The following is a 16,095-nucleotide window of genomic DNA, read 5'->3' as shown; positions in this document are numbered from 1 at the left end:
ACTGTGACACCAATAGAGCACTGGTATCAGCATGTACATACACTGGATTACTCTGTCAGTCAGTTTGCTGGAATTTAGGAAACCCCCACTTTTTGTTTGCAAGTCTCTCAATAATTGAGGGACAGTTGAGTCATGTCTGTCCCTATAGCCTGAGTTGGAGCAGCAGTCACCACACACACAAACAAAAGCTAGTTTACAGAAAACAAGGATGATGATATGGGTTGGCAGAGAGTATGCTATATGCTTCAGAGAAGTCTATAGGTTTTAGAAGAAGCTTGTGATGAATTAATTTAGGTCCTTAGTCCTTAGGTAATTTAGGTTAGGGAGCTAAATGTTTCACCCTTTCAGGATTTTGTACTAAATGTGCTAAAATTTCAGTTAGGTACTTGCAAAGCTGTCACCAGCAGTTATTTTTCATGATTTTTCCCTTTTTCATTCTGCTCTTCTGGTAATGAGGTCTCAGACCAGAACCACACATACGCTATAACATGCTGCGTATGGAACCAAGAGTCTTCTTTTTATTTTGGGATTGCTGTGGCTCAGGAGGTTATCTACTAATCAGATGGTTGGTGGTTCAATCCCTGGCTGCTCCAGTCTCCAGGCAAGATACTGAAGCCCAAGTCGCTCTCTGATGCACCATCAGAGCATGAATCTACGTGAGTGTTACATAGAAAGCACTTGAATGAAGCATGCTTTATAAAGTGCTCTAGTCCATTTACCATAATGTATGATATTTTATACTATGGTCTCAACAGCCACTAGAAAAATCACAATGTCTGTCCTGCTGTAACTTCTTTAATGGTAAATGGTAAATGGCCTGTATTTATATAGCGCTTTACTAGTCCCTAAGGACCCCAAAGCGCTTTACATATCCAGTCATCCACCCATTCACGCACACATTCACGCACACATTTAATGACACATAGTGATAAGACCAGACATTTTAGTGTTAACTTGATCCGTCATTCTCTCTCGGTGGATCTCAGTCTGCAGATGTTGCTTGACATTGACCAAGGGCCACATGGTTATGGCCAGACTGGGCATCTCCAAGACATGGAGGGTGATCCAGGGTGAGCAGCTGCTAATAGTGGTTGCAGAAGGAAAACGTATGGAACAGCCCAAGGATGATGAGTGCTGTGCTGGAACTAATCTGTCCCGCAGCACTCCAACTTGCAGCTTAAAAGACTCAAGATTGAAAGGATGAAGTTCCCACCAAAAGGATCAAGTTCCCAGAGTGGAAAGGCAGCTTTTGACTGGGTAGGAGACAGAAGTTCAGGACCACAGACAGCTCACTAGTTCCGTCAGCTCTGGTAGAAGGTGAGAGGAAATCAGGACCTTGGACAGTGGCTGATAAGCTCTAATTGAACACTTTTGTTTCCACCAGAAAGGCTCCACTTATATTCCTCATTCAGAATCTTGGCTGAAGAACAAACAAACAATTGTCCTTGTATACATGTCAACTGGTTACAATAAACACAATAATAAGGAAGTCAAAAGATGTCCACTAACTAGGCTTATGATAGTAATGGCTTCCATGTTCCTTTCCATGTGGTAAAAATACTTATGCATGCAAAGTAATGTCTTACCATTCCCCCAGTTTGGCAGAGGTTAAGTTGAGCTAATGACAAAGTAATTAGGAAACTACTCAGGTGTTAAATCCTCTAATGTGGTTGTTTTAGCTGCCTCACTGAGACTCTGCTCACAGCTCAATTGTCACCTCTGCTTATTTACTCTGACAGGCTGGTCTCCCTGCCTGACAACCAACACAAACACACACACACAGAAGGTCAAAGCTTCTTTTCATGATTTCGTGTGATGCCAGAGATCAATGAATAGATGCATCCATGTTGTATTATTTATATTCCCTGTCTTGCTGTATTTCTTTCTTTCGATTCTGCTCTCAGCGGCTCAGCTGGGTTTCACTGGTCCACTCATTCACTTGCAAATGCTTTTTTTTCAATAATTTATCCGTCACTTCCTTTCTCCTTCCCCTTACATTCATTTATCGATTTCCTCCTTCTTCCTTTTACTTCCTTTTGGCCTTTGTAACCGAGTCGCTTGATACTTTTTGTCAAAGATTTTGTCAGTGTTCCCAGATTAGAAGGACAACTTTTGATTTGGTTCAGCCACTTCAGTCTGCTGTGCTCGAAGGTGAGGGGAAATCAGGACCTTGGACAGCGGCTGATAAGCTACACTTGAACACTTTTGCTGCCACCAGAAAGGCAGAAAGGCTCCACTTATATTTCTCACATAATAAGCAAATCATAAGTTGTCATCTGTCTAGGCTTGTGTAAGTCTGCTCATTTTTTCTATACACTGATGAGTCTAATAGGGAATATGTATATATATCAATGCTGTGTGAACTATGTCTGTGTCCAAACCAGACATTTTACTATGTCGTTAAAAATATCTCTTTTGACGGCATTTACACTTCTCAAAAAAGTGGGGACAGGGACAACAAATGGCTGGAAAAGTTTGTTTTTTTTAAAAACCCAACAACATCTGAAGGACCATTTTGCAATTAAATAGATTAACTGGCAACATGTCTTTAATATGGGTATAAAAAGGTTAGAAAAGCAGAGCTTCTATGAATTAAAAATGGGTAGAATTTCAGCAATTTGCAACAAAATGCATTTACAAGTTGTAGAACAACTTTAGAATATTTTTTCTCTACATAAAAAGTCAGTTTCATTCTAGTTGATGTTTGCTCAGGAAACTTAGGAGGTGGAACGTACGGGATGTACAGTACAGTGGTGCAGTACATCCCTAGAACAACGTCTAGTTTTGTACTTTTAAAGTGTAACAGAATGAAGGTGATAAAGATATCAGCTGAATGCAGTTGAGCTGAATAAAAAGACTTTTATAATTCATTGTATTCTCTCACTCTTTGTCTCAGGTTGGCTCCATGAGCTGGCCAAACGTCTGGGTACCCCGTATTTCCCCCCTGCCCTGACAACGCTGTTCCCCTCCACGGTCAGCAGCATTCCAGCCGACAGCAGTCAGTGGAACGTGTCTGGGTCAGAGGTCGCAGGGCAAGGAACCTGGAATTCTAGCCAGTATTACGGGAATGTTTCAGGAAGCGAGACTGCTTCTGGGACAGCTGGTGGGAGTGGGAGTTTCAGTGTGCTGGGCGGCGGTCCATCAATGCGCAGCAGCTATGTGACCTCCCTCTACTTTGCTCTGAGCAGTCTGACCAGTGTGGGGTTTGGAAATGTGTCAGCCAACACAGACTCAGAGAAGATCTTCTCCATCTGCACCATGCTCATAGGAGGTAAGGAATGTGTGGACACATCTTAGTGCTTCCTCTCAGAGTTTGAACTTCTTATTCTCTTCTCAGCCTGAAGTACTCGTTCAGCTCTTTTTCAGGTGTGGGTGAGTCATAAACAAACAGCTGCACACATTTTGTTCCATCCCTGGTTTCAAAAGTGTTTCTTTTTTTCAGTAAAACATAATAGATTATCAAACCTGTATGCAAATCCTCTCACTCACTGTCTCATTACTCTCATTTTCCAGATTGAAAAGTTTCATTACTTGCTTGGCCATAAAATTCTTTTGTTGTTCTCAAGATACATCACAAGTACTGAGCAGATTTAAATTAAAATTTTGATTCAAAGAAACAAGTGATGGTGCATAAAAAAACTTTTTAAATTTATGATTTTGTCATAAACTATTACAATGACTGTCTCTTTCTTATTCTTGATTCCATTTTTGTTTGAGCCTGTTGAACAGTTGTACATGGGCTCAATAGTGGATCTACTCTAGCTTAATCACAGATGAAAGATGTGTTCGACTCACAGTGTGCTACTTGTTTGAACTCTGTGTTCTTATGCGTGTCCTCTTGGGCCGCAATGAAGAGAACTGAATGTTCACGAAGAGAGCAATAAATGAAGAATCGGGAAGGAAATGGAGTCACTGGAAAGGTTATCACGAGAGAAATGCAGCAATTTATGGGCAGAGGACACAATAATGTGTGCAGATGTCTCAGACACACACACACACACACACACACACATTTCTTTTTAGTGGGTTAAACCTTGACATTAACCATAACTACTCACATGCAGTTGTGCAAGTAAATACTGAAAGACACATACAGACACACACACTCAGCTAATAGGTGGGAAAACACATTCTGCAGACAGCTGATAGAATCTGTGTCCAACAGTCGTCCAAGAAAGAAAAATGAAATCTATATTTCCCAGTCGAGTGAAAGCAACACTGTAACTTTAACAAAGGCTGATTTAAGTGTGCATGTCTACTCTGAACCAATGATGTCTGCATGTATCTCTTAGATGGCAGGAGAACGCTTAATGTAAGAGTTACAGGGAGTTTTAGCTACTATCATGGTAAATGGTAAATGGACTGATTATTATATAGCGCTTTTATACTCTCCCGGAGTACTCAAAGCGCTGTATACAACATGCAATCAGATCATCAAAGTACTTTTTCCACCACCGTGTGGCCCATTTGTTGCAACAGCAAGTAGGCATTTGTTCATTCTTATTTTCAAAGAGTTCTGCTACTGCAGCACCTTAGACAGCACACTTTGACTGTGTGATGGAGGTTAATATGTGCATTTTGCTAATTATGGAAATGTCATAGCTTCTCAATCTGCCTACAGTAGCATGAATCTGCCTTGCTATTTACTGCTTTACTTTACCTATCACATCCCAAAGGAGGACATGTCTATACACAATCAGGAAAAACTGACTTTAAAATTACCTTTTTGCTCTGGATGCGGTTTTTATCCTTCAAACGTCCACCATTATAATTGTCCTGTTAGTATCTGGAAGTCCCACAGCATTGGTTATTCTCAACCACCCTAGAGATCATATTCCATTTTGACCTCTGGACTTCCAGGCCGTGCTCAGCTCACATGTTCCTATATAATATGCCAGGTTGGTTAAAGCGCTATTCCCTGATTGCTAGCATCCTAGCTCCTTTGTTAAAGGAGACTGCTGTTAGATTGAATGTAACAGCAGTGAGAGTAGACCTCAGCTTCATTAATCTCTATAATGTTTTCCTTAAACATAGTTTAATGTTCTCTCGTGGTAAGCTGCTGCACACAGATATTATGAGCTATAACTTAGAGATAATTCAGCCTTTTAAAAACCCAGTTTCTTTATAAAATGAAGCCATTAGTCTGGCTGTCAGTGGACCGTGTAAGTGTCCCCGTGGCCTGACTGCTGTTTCAGCAGCTTTTCAAACTGCTTTTTGGAAGAGAAACTGCTGTGTGGCTCCCTCAGGAAAAAGCGCATTATGAAACAATTCCAGTCTTTGGGGATAGCTGCTGGTTAGCTGTGCACACATTAAGACCAAACCTGTGTGTGTGTGGCACTGTTGAACAAATATGCTCACACTGGGGTTGGAGCTGTTTTGGGGTTTGTTTGGAATAATAATTTAGTTGTCATTGATTAGAAATAAAAGGTTTTCCGAACAGTGGAATTATTTTTCAGCAGTGTGTTACTGACATTCTGTGAAAATCGTAATCTACTCTCGGCAGTGCTTCACAGTGGTTTTAGAGCAGCTGAGTCCTTCTAAGCCCTGTGCTTTTTAACTTCTCAGGGCTTATAAAGACATCCCATGAAGCTTCCTGCTGCGCAGAAGTATTATGGGACTTTAATGAGGTCTTTTCTAGAAAGAAGCCAATCGAGCCGCAGTAATTAATTCTGTATCAAACTAGAAGCACACCGAGAACAATAAAGAAATCTTTCCTCTGTGTCCAGCACTGATGCATGCAGTTGTGTTTGGCAACGTGACGGCCATCATCCAGAGAATGTACTCGCGCCGCTCGCTTTACCACACCCGCACCAAGGACCTGAAGGACTTCATTAGAGTCCATCGGTTGCCCAAAGCTTTGGAGCAGCGCATGCTGGAGTGTTTCCAAACTATGTGGTCAGTCAACAACGGGATAGACGTTAGTGAGGTGAGAAGCTGCTGTTTATGTTGCACTGCTTACACGGAGTTTATAGCCTGTTCTCCAGAGTGAAAGCTCAAAGATGCTCTCCACTAAACAGCTTCACTGTTCAGAGGAACCAGAGTTCAGCACTGGACGTCTTGTTGTCTGCTGGAAGTTTTATCTACACCTTGAGTTGAGAACAGGGTCCAATGTACAGCTTGAGATGAAAGCCTGCTCTGAGGCTTTCTTGCACAAAAACATTTTTTTGTGGTTTAGCCTCTTATACTCCACAAGAGTGGATTTTAAATCAAACTGACTGAAGTGCAGACTTTCAGCTTGAAATGAACACAACACGTTTTACATAAACTTTAGTGAGAATTGTTTAAGAATTACAACCATTTTTACGGATTGTCACTGAGAAGTTTGCCAGCTCAGCTCCCAGTTCTTACACCTAAGCGACACTTTAACACGTCGGTGGTAAAGCTGTGAGCTACAGACACAGAATAGCATAGAGGTCACCAGTGCTTTTAGGTGTCAAATCTGGAACTTTTCTCTGACTTTAATTTTAAGACTTTCTCAATTATAAATAAATCAGGATTATTGGAATGATCTATTTATACATTGCAGCTTGAAAAGATTTGCCCAAGGCAAGTAAATATGCTAAACTTAAGGGCCTGATATACCACGAGCAACCCTGAGTAATGTAAAAAAAAAAAAAAAAGTAGTCCTAGATTATTTCAGCATGTCTTACAAGCTTCTCTGATCTTGCATGTGGTTTGAGATGCCCACTGAGTACTTTAAACTCTCTGTGGGGTTATCACATTTTTACATTTGGAGAGGCTCTTCAAGCCTGCGGCAAAGGGTTATTTTTTGTATAAAACTATATGGAAGCCTGTTTTAAAGTAAAGACCAGCTGTTCAGTGTGAACTTTCACTTCACAGCTTCTGAAAGACTTCCCAGATGAGCTGAGGGCTGATATCGCCATGCACCTGAACAAGGAGCTGCTCCAGCTGCCTCTGTTTGAGTCAGCCAGCAGGGGCTGCCTGCGTTCCCTCTCCCTCATCATCAAGACCTCCTTCTGCGCTCCCGGGGAGTTCCTCATACGGCAGGGAGACGCCTTGCAGGCCATCTATTTCGTCTGCTCAGGTTCCATGGAGGTCCTGAAAGACAACACTGTGCTGGCTATCCTAGGTAAGTCAGAGAAACAGTAAAGTTCTCTTAAGCAGAGAACACGATGTCCTGTCAGTGTGTTCAAGGATAGCAACATTTCTCAGTCAAGTTGCCAAACTGCAAAAAAAAAAAAAAGATTACACGGTTACTTAATTAAACTAAAATGCAATTAGGATCTCTGTTGTTTGAAGGAAGGACACAGAAGTGAGTGAGAACTACACGGGACACCCTTGGCTCTGACAGACAATTGTCTTTGAAACTGAGATTTGGATGATGTGAGAAGGGGTAGAATGGTTCGTTTGAGAATGTGCCGGCTGAATGTGTGCCTGTGTTAATATTAAGTGCTGCTAACGAAGTATGGACTTCAGAGGGGGAAAGAGAGATCATCTCTCAGTTCAGTGATTACAGTTAAAATAATTTCACAGTGCTGGCTCAGACCTGCAGAGCAAACTGGTCTGGAGTGTCTAATGGAAATTAAAATTGATGATGGTGAAAAAGGAGAAGGAAGGCAGGACATAAAACAGGTGTGTGTTTGTGTGTGCGTGCGTGCGTGTGTGTGTGTGTAATATTCAAACAAAGGGGAAGACGAGGCTGAAGGCGAGCTGATAAAGAGCAGCTGTTTATGCTCTGCTGCTTTAAAGAGACGTTACCAAGCTTGATACAAGCCGAGAGAGTAATGATTTCCCACAGTGTTGATCCTGTGAGCTCGACAGAATAATCTTCTATTTACTGTGAGCAGAGATGAAACAGGTCTTACACTGTATGCAACTATAACCAAACTAATAAATGAATGGATGAGGGTTTTTGTTGGCAGTTTGGCACTTCTGTTTTAATCTTTGTGCTGTCAGTTAATGTAATGAATCTAAGAATCAGATGAGGCTGGAGAACTTTATTCCTTACATGGCAAAATGTAGGAAAAACCTCTGCAGTGAAGGAATCTTTAGGCTCTGTAATGCAATGGAGGGAATTTTGCTGGCAAGGAAGAGAAGCTACAGTTTTCGATAGTTTGTCCAACACATTTATAAATCCCTTTTCTATGCAGCACACGTATGCACACAACATATATGATTATGGTTCTGAACAACGACACCAAGCCAGTGTTTGTAGGCAGCATAGTGAAAGTCAGTGAGGCCTACCTCGGCCAATGAGTTTGTTCTGTTTGTTACACTGCACTGCCAAAAGTATTCGCTTGTCTACCTTCACACACATATGAACTTTAATGGCATCCTATTTTTGTTCCATAGGGTTTAATGTACCATATTTTTTGGACCATAAGGCGCACCGGATTATAAGGCACATTAAACAAAACAGTCAGATAAGTCAAACTTTACTCAACTCATTCTTCTTGCTTCCTCCACTTCCTTATCTTTTCTCACTGTTGCTCTGCCATCACAGAATCTCTGTGCTGCATCACTGATATGTCACTGAAACACAGACCCGCTCACACACGTGTGTCTCCTACCTGGTCATGTTAAATCCAGAGGTGCATGACAGCACCAAAGCACACGCCAGCAGCTGTGTTTCACTCTTCACACAGGTGAGAGCGGCGACCACAAAGTGGCGGTGAGGCATAAACAGAGAGGCACACATACAGTATGCATAATAATGTTGGCTGGTGTCTATAACAGGTATCGTCTGTGGCCTATGATAGTGAACATTGTTGGGGTCATTACTCAAAAAGTAAATAGTTCAGTTACTGGGTAACAGAGCGTAAGATGAATGTTCTGGCTAGAATCCCACACGCTGACACAAATCACTGTACCAATGGGGACAGTTTTAGTGTTTACTATGAATAGCAAAGGTGGAAACCAGCCCAAAGAGCACTCTGAAAAATGTGGCTACAATGGTTCTCATGAAGAAACAGGTACAGGCTCAAATGCACGCTACAGTTCTACAAGCCACACGGCTCATCAGATGCTTTGGTTACCTGCAGAAAATCAAGCTTTTGGCTCCTTGGCCATGGGCAGCATGCACTATGGATCTGGGGTTTCTCACTACTAGACTTGTGTTGGCATTCCATCTTTGCACATACTTGGAAGAGCTGATGTCAGCAGTGGATAGCTGTTCCCGGCTTGGGTGCCGATTTCCGCTTCACATCCGTGTCTTTTTGTGCACTAAGAATAAAATGAATGATCGTGTCAACCCTCTTCTGAACTTGCAGACCTGCACATGACTTGAACACAAGTGTCTGATTTAATCTCTTTTGGTTACTGAATTCAGTACAGTAATGTGTTACTTGAGCGAGTGGGGATTGCAGTTTTTGTCGCAATTTTTTTTTTTAGCCATGGAGGTTGGTGTCTGAGAGAAGCGGGTTTTCACAAGACACGCAGCTCTTTTGGAAAACATGTTTCTTTCAGCCAGTTTACATGATCAACATAAGTACCTATGAGACTCCAAAATGTTTAGTGGTGATTAAATCGTTGGCAGAGCTTGAACTTTAAACAGCTTGTTTGAACGAGAGGATGAACTGAGGAGCTGCTCAGAAATTGAATTAGCGATTAGTAGGTCCCTTTTAATTTGAAACTATCACACATCCTGACAGTAGCTCAGCTCTGCTGGCATGTTCAGGAGAGTGACTGGAGCTTCTACTCACACACTTGAGTTATTAACCTCCCACAACAGGGGAGCAGTGACATTTTCCTCTCAAGCCAGTAACACCTCCACCTCAGAGTTTAACTTCTCACAGGCACCTGAAAAGCAAAAACCCTTCAGAATCTCACCGTGATTCATTTATGGTTCCACGATTTATGTTCGAGAGTGCAACTATCAAGGTTCTCACACATCACAGAAATCTTATAAACATTTGAAAGATTAAAAAAATGATTTCAAGAAGCATGGGAAGTAATAGGCTATCTTGAAATAGGTATGAAGGTGCATCAAAGTTGATTAATGTTGCTGTATGAGCTGTCATGGGTGTTAGTAGCTTTCAAAATATTTTTTGTCAGATGTCTTCACTGACAGCCAAAAGCTGTAATTAGAGCGTGGTGCAGGGTGAATACTGTGGGTGTCTTGGAGCGAGTTTTTTTCTTACTAGCCACATGCCAGTAGGAAAACATAAGTATGAGCTTGGTATACAGTATTACCTCAGACTCTTCCAAATGAGAAATGTGGTTCGGAAATGTTCTTCAGTCCTGCCGCTTGCTGTTGCGACCGGTTCTGGGTGTGCTGTGTAGGAAGGCACAAACTTTTTGCCAACAAAGTTGTGATTATGTGGAAATTGTGAAACAGAATGCAGCAATTGGCAAATGTTTTAAACCCTATTTGTAACTGAGAGAGTGCAGAGAAAACACAACAAATGTTTTTTTTGCTGCCAAAACAGTCCTGACCTATTGAGACATGGACTCCACCAGAACGTGTGCTGTTTTATCTGACTGATGGTAGCGACAGGTCCTTTAAGTCCTGTAAGCTGTGAGGGCCCTCATGGATCGTTTGTCCAACATGCTTGATTGGAGTGAGATCTGAGGAATTTGGAGGCCATGTCAGCACCTCACACTCATAGTTATGCTCCTTCTCATTCCTTAATCAGTCTGCTACTTTGTGGCAGGGTGCATTATCCTGCTGAAAGAGGCCACAGCCATCAGGGAGTACCGTTTCTATAAAATGATGTACAGCAGCGGTCCCCAAACTTTTTTGCGGAACGGACCGGTTTAATGTTTTCATGGACCGGCCTTTAAGGTGTCGCAGATAAATACAGCAAAATAAAATGATACGACCGAGACAAAAACTGTGGTATTCTGTAAGTATCATAATAAACGCAAATTAACTGTGTAGTTGTGTAACTTTATTAGCAGCGTCCTCCTGAAATGCGCCGACAACATTGAGAGTAACATCCTCCTCTCTGCCCCTTAGTGCTTTCTGGTTTGCTGGTGTACATGGTCTGCAACAATGGTTAGGTAGGTGATATGTGTCCAAGTAGAATCCACATGGATGGCAGGATGTCCATCAATGAGCCTTAGTCACCCATGACCTCATCGCTGGTTCACAATTGTTCCTTATTTGGACCACTTGTGGTAGATGCTGACCACGGCAGACCTCGAACACCCAATAAGAGCTTTTGGAGATGCTCTGACCCAGTCCTCTAATCACCCTTGTCAAACACACTTGCCTTACACTTGCCCATTTTTCCTGCTTCTAACACATCAACTTTGAGGACAAAATGCTAACTTCCTCCCTAATATGTCCCAGCCACTAACAGGTGTCATGATGAAGAGGTAATCAGTGTTCTTGACTTTACCTCCAATCCAATCCAATTTTATTTATAAAGCACTTTAAAATACCCAGCACAGGAACAAAGTGCTGTACAGAAAATAATTTAAAACAATAGAATAACAGAAAACAGCAAAATAAATAAGTAAGATAGGGAGTTTTTCCTTCCCACTGTTGCCAAAGTGCTGCTCATAGGGGGTCATATGATTGTTGGGCTTTTCTCTGTATCTATGAAGCGCCTTGAGGCGACATTTGTTGTGATTTGGCGCTATATAAATAAAATTGAATTGAAAAATTGAATTAAAACACATAAAACATAAAATTAAAACAGCCCTATATTAAAACAAAAACAAGATAAAACAGCATTGAATCACCTAAAAACAACTAAAATAAAAAATAAAAAACCAACATCTCACGTGGTGTCAAAGGCCAGGGTAAAGAGGTGGGTTTTCAAGAGTGACTTAAAAACAGATAAAGAACTGGCCTGTCTAATCTCTAAAGGAAGCTCGTTCCACAGTTTTGGAGCTGCTACAGCAAAAGCACGAGGTCCTGTCAGTGTTCATAATGTTCTGCCTGATTGGTGTATCTGGTCATTTTGTACTTGATGGCAGCGATACATTTCAGAAATGTTAGGACAGGAGCATACACTGTACTGGATCATCTCTTCTGTTGGTGGCATGTTTGGACTCCATGCAGGTTTAGCACCCATAAGTTATGCCTTTCCTGTGAGAATGGAGTTCCTCCTGTTGCCAAGTGTTGCTCATAGGGGGTCGTATTGTTTCTCTCTGATTTTGTAGTTTCCTAGCTGAGAACATAAAGAGCCTTGAGGCAACTATTGTTGTGAAGTGTAAGCAAAACTCAAATGTATTGAATGCTGTATTCATGCGTATAGAATGTAGTTTGAAATAAGGAAGACCTTCCCTCAAAAAACATGCTCTCAAAAGCAGAATATGATACTTTAAAACATAAATATGCTGCAATTCTGTGCAGAGGGGGTACGGGGGAAGGTCTGGACAAAGGATGTTGAAGATGGAGCTGCCAGACAGAAGGAAAGGAGGAAAACCACCCCACATAGCAAAATTGGTATGGATTGGATCTGGCCCATACAATGTGCTTACACATGGCCCACATGCTGCAAAGAATGACGGACCTTTGGTGGCCCACACATGGGCCAGCACAAGACCAGGTGCAAACACACTGCTGGCCCTGTGCTGGCCCAGAACAGTTTCAGCTCTGGCCCCAGATGTCAGCCTAATGTGTACCTTAATCAAGCCATGTAGTAACAACATGTGCATAATAGTGCAAAAGTAACATGATAAAACTCTGTTCAGACAGTGAATGGACTGATTCTTATGTAATGCTTTTCACTATCCCAGATTACTGAAAGTGCTCTATATAACATGCCACATTCACCAAATTTCTCTAAACTGAGTGCTTCCTAACTACAATCATACACTTTCACACTCTCGGCATGCCGACTAGAGGAGCGAGGGATCGAACCACTAACTTTCCGATCAGTAGGTGACCCGCTCTACCTCCTGAGCTACAGCACCCAGTAAACCGTCACTAGGTTTTGGATAAAGTGTACACTCACAAACCTGTCAAACCTGCATTTGAAACGTTGGCCACCATAGCAGTATAGTATTGCAACATGGCATTTGGGTCTTCTAACTAAAATAGGAAAATAGGAACATAAATAGTGGCATCATTGCCAGACCTGGCCCACATCTGGTTGACATGACACCGGTCAGTCAGAAGTGCCAGCTTGATGCCAAATCCAGGGAAGACCTATTTTCTATGAGCCTGGGCCACATACACCAAACCACAATCGAGCCAGATATGGCATGGCATCACATAGATAGTGCCATCTACGCCAGGCCTAGCCCATATCTGGATGACATACGTCTTATCACGCCAGAAGTCAGCCAGCAGCGCTAGCTTGATATGTGGAACAGAGAAGATTCATGGCTGTAGCGATGGAGGATGCTAGGGGTATGGTGAGACAGAAGCAGATGATCCGCTGTTGCAACTCCTAAATGGAGCAGCCCAAGTTTTAACATTAATGGTGCCTCTAGATGTGCATGCTGTTAGAGTGAAGCCATAACAGGTGCTGGCTTTTTATGCTAAAAACGATTTAGGTTGGAGAGTCCAGCGTTCATGATTTTTCCAGTTGAATTTCAGATTGTGACTAGTCAGCCCACGGAGTGGTTTGGTCCTCACCTCAGTTCACTCTCCACATGTCTAAATGTAGCGCCCAGCCCCAGAAGTAATTGTAAAGGATGTAACTGCAAACAAAAGAGCTGAGAAACAAAGTCACACATAAGAAAACACAAAGATGTAACCTTTCTAATACTGTTTGTGTTTGTGCACCAGTATGTGTGCGCACATGCAATGTGAGTGCATGTTAGTCTCTGGGGATGTGAAGGCAGAAGCCTAATATTAAACAGGGCTGAATTTGCAGACACAGTGTGGGTGGAAACCCAAATAGTCATGCTCTGCAAGGACACCTTTACCACAGACATGAATATCACAACCACCAGCGAACCATTACATCCTATGTTTCCACCTTAATACAATTCACACTTTATTTATTCTTTCATATTCCTTCATTAGGAAAGCACTGAGACTGCTTTTTTCATTCTTTTTTACTTTAATCTTTTAATTTTTCTGGTCTGTGCGACGTGAAAGCTGCACTGATGGACTGTTAGTTGATGTCAGTTTAGCAGCTTGCACACGTGCAGTGAGGATGGAAGATCAGACTGATAGGTATGGGCATGAGTTTCTTTAATGTCATTTGCAATGGCAGCCATTCATCATTTATTTGAACCCGTTTCTTTTTTCTGGGGAGGCAATACACTTGTCTAGAGAGCAAACTTAGGAACACAGTGCCAGCATTAATAATAAACAGATTTAAAACACTTTGATTAATAATGCTGGAGTGTGGAAAGAGCAGAGTCCAGCAAAGTTCACAGAACTCTTTGCACTGGTGGAGCCCATCGTGGTACAGTGTTCTTCCAGGAACTGTTCTGGACCCTGATGGACAATAAAACAGATTAATCTCAAACCCATGGCCGTTCTCACATCATCATGTGTCAAAGTGCAACTGCACACGATAAATTAGAGTCACAGCCACAGACAATTATCAGTCTTATTATCAGTCTTATTTTTCACACACACATTCAGTGTGTGAATGTGTGTGTGAATGGGTGGATGACTGGATGTGTAAAGCACTTTGGGGTCCTTAGGGACTAGTAAAGCGCTATATAAATACAGGCCATTTATTTTATTTTGTTCTGCAGTATGAGGCTGAAAATCCTGAATCATAAACCCACACACCAATTAGCAATAATAGTGTTTCAAGACAGTGCCATACAACTTTATCAGAGCAAAAACATTTTATCCCTAAACAGGTAGCCGCCAGGAAATAACATAATTTAAAGACTAACTAATTAACTAACTCAAAATACTGGGTCAAAATGACCCAGAAGTGTTATTTATCTGTCCTGGTTATAGAATACAGTCAGAAAACTGTGCAAAAAAATTGTACCTATTGTACCCTCCTGTTTTCAAAATGTTAATTCGATGATTGCATCCATGCAATGCTTTTAGAGGACACCTGTAAATTATATACAGACACTGTGCTAGTCCAGAACAGTGCAGGGACCCACTTACTTCATCTGAAGTCTTGGTGTTGTCGTAGTGGGTCATTTTGGTCTGTTGGTCATCCCTGAGGCTAATGTTCTTCATCTCGTACTGCTTACATTAGCCTGTAAATTTGGTCTTCAGTTGACCTTTACTTTGACCATCACACAGAATCACAGCGAGTATGGAGTGATGTATTACTTAAAACTGAATTAACAGTATGTGACACCAGTAAAAACATTGACCTTTTATTTCATCACACCACCATGCTAGACCAAGATGCCTAATTTATTAGATGGTTAGATGGGAGCGAGGGGTAAAATAAGAAGAGGGAAGTATGAGATGTTGATTGAAAACTTGCCTTTTAAAAGATCAAGAGCAAAAGAAAAATCCTACTCAAGGTATCAAATCAACAACATTGATAAATTGAGCTCCGTTGATAAGCCTTTGTTCCCTGCCCTCATCACTTTCACCTACACTTTTATGACGAGACAGATACATGCACTTAAATGTCACTTGCAAGTGTTTGTCTCCTGCTCAGTTTAACATTTTGCTGCGATTATGAGCCAAAGCGCTCCTTGTCGCTGCTGTCGCTCTTGGTCACCCGTCATCTTTGTGACAGCGCATTTGTGCTGAACTGCGGGGGGGAGGGGGGGAGGGGGTGTGAGTGATGTAAAAAAGACAGCCGGAGCATAAGAAGGGCCCATCGTGCCAAATCAAGAAGCAGCACAGATTTCGGGGTGGGGGCTGCAGATGACAGTTGGATGGTGCCGAGTGCAGAGGCAGCAGGACAGCGAGGTGGTTCGAGGTTCAACGGCGGGCTGGAAGGCCGAGTCCAGTAACTGCTGTCGCTCACGTGACGTGCGTCGAGCTCCTGCTCGCCCTACCTCTCCCCCTTCCCTCACTCTTTTTCACCCTGCCCCTCCATTTCTTCTCATGCCAGTCTGCAGCCACCCCCACATTGTGTCCCTCTCCACTTCCTCTCACAGCTCTCTCTTGATTCTTTCGTCTTCCACCCTCCCTCTTCTTAGTCCACCTCCGCACTCCATCACCCTTTTTAGGTCCCTGCTCGCCTCTGCCCTTCTCCGCCCCGCCTCCCTCTATTTTGCCTGTTCTCTCTCTGCTTGTTTTTCTCCTCAGCCCCCTCTTTCTTTTCTTTGCGTTGTGGCTGTGCAGCC

The 16,095-nt window shown here is 42.3% G+C and overlaps 1 protein-coding gene across 1 annotated transcript in view; it reads left to right on the top strand.

The window, feature by feature from the left end:
• kcnh3 (potassium voltage-gated channel, subfamily H (eag-related), member 3) overlaps positions 1-16,095 on the top strand; it is a 173,386-nt gene that overhangs the window by 142,470 nt on the left and 14,821 nt on the right. The window contains exons 8-10 of the mRNA XM_006805841.3: positions 2,897-3,271; positions 5,727-5,926; positions 6,841-7,090. Of these exons, the coding sequence (XP_006805904.2) occupies positions 2,897-3,271; positions 5,727-5,926; positions 6,841-7,090 (825 nt within the window). The remainder of the gene's footprint in view (positions 1-2,896; positions 3,272-5,726; positions 5,927-6,840; positions 7,091-16,095) is intronic.

Source organism: Neolamprologus brichardi, chromosome 16 (genome assembly GCF_056152115.1).
Source record: "Neolamprologus brichardi isolate AB-2024 chromosome 16, ASM5615211v1, whole genome shotgun sequence".
Taxonomy (NCBI): domain Eukaryota; kingdom Metazoa; phylum Chordata; class Actinopteri; order Cichliformes; family Cichlidae; genus Neolamprologus; species Neolamprologus brichardi.
Note: the sequence above shows the minus strand (reverse complement) of the source record. Positions and strands in the feature narration are given on the sequence as shown.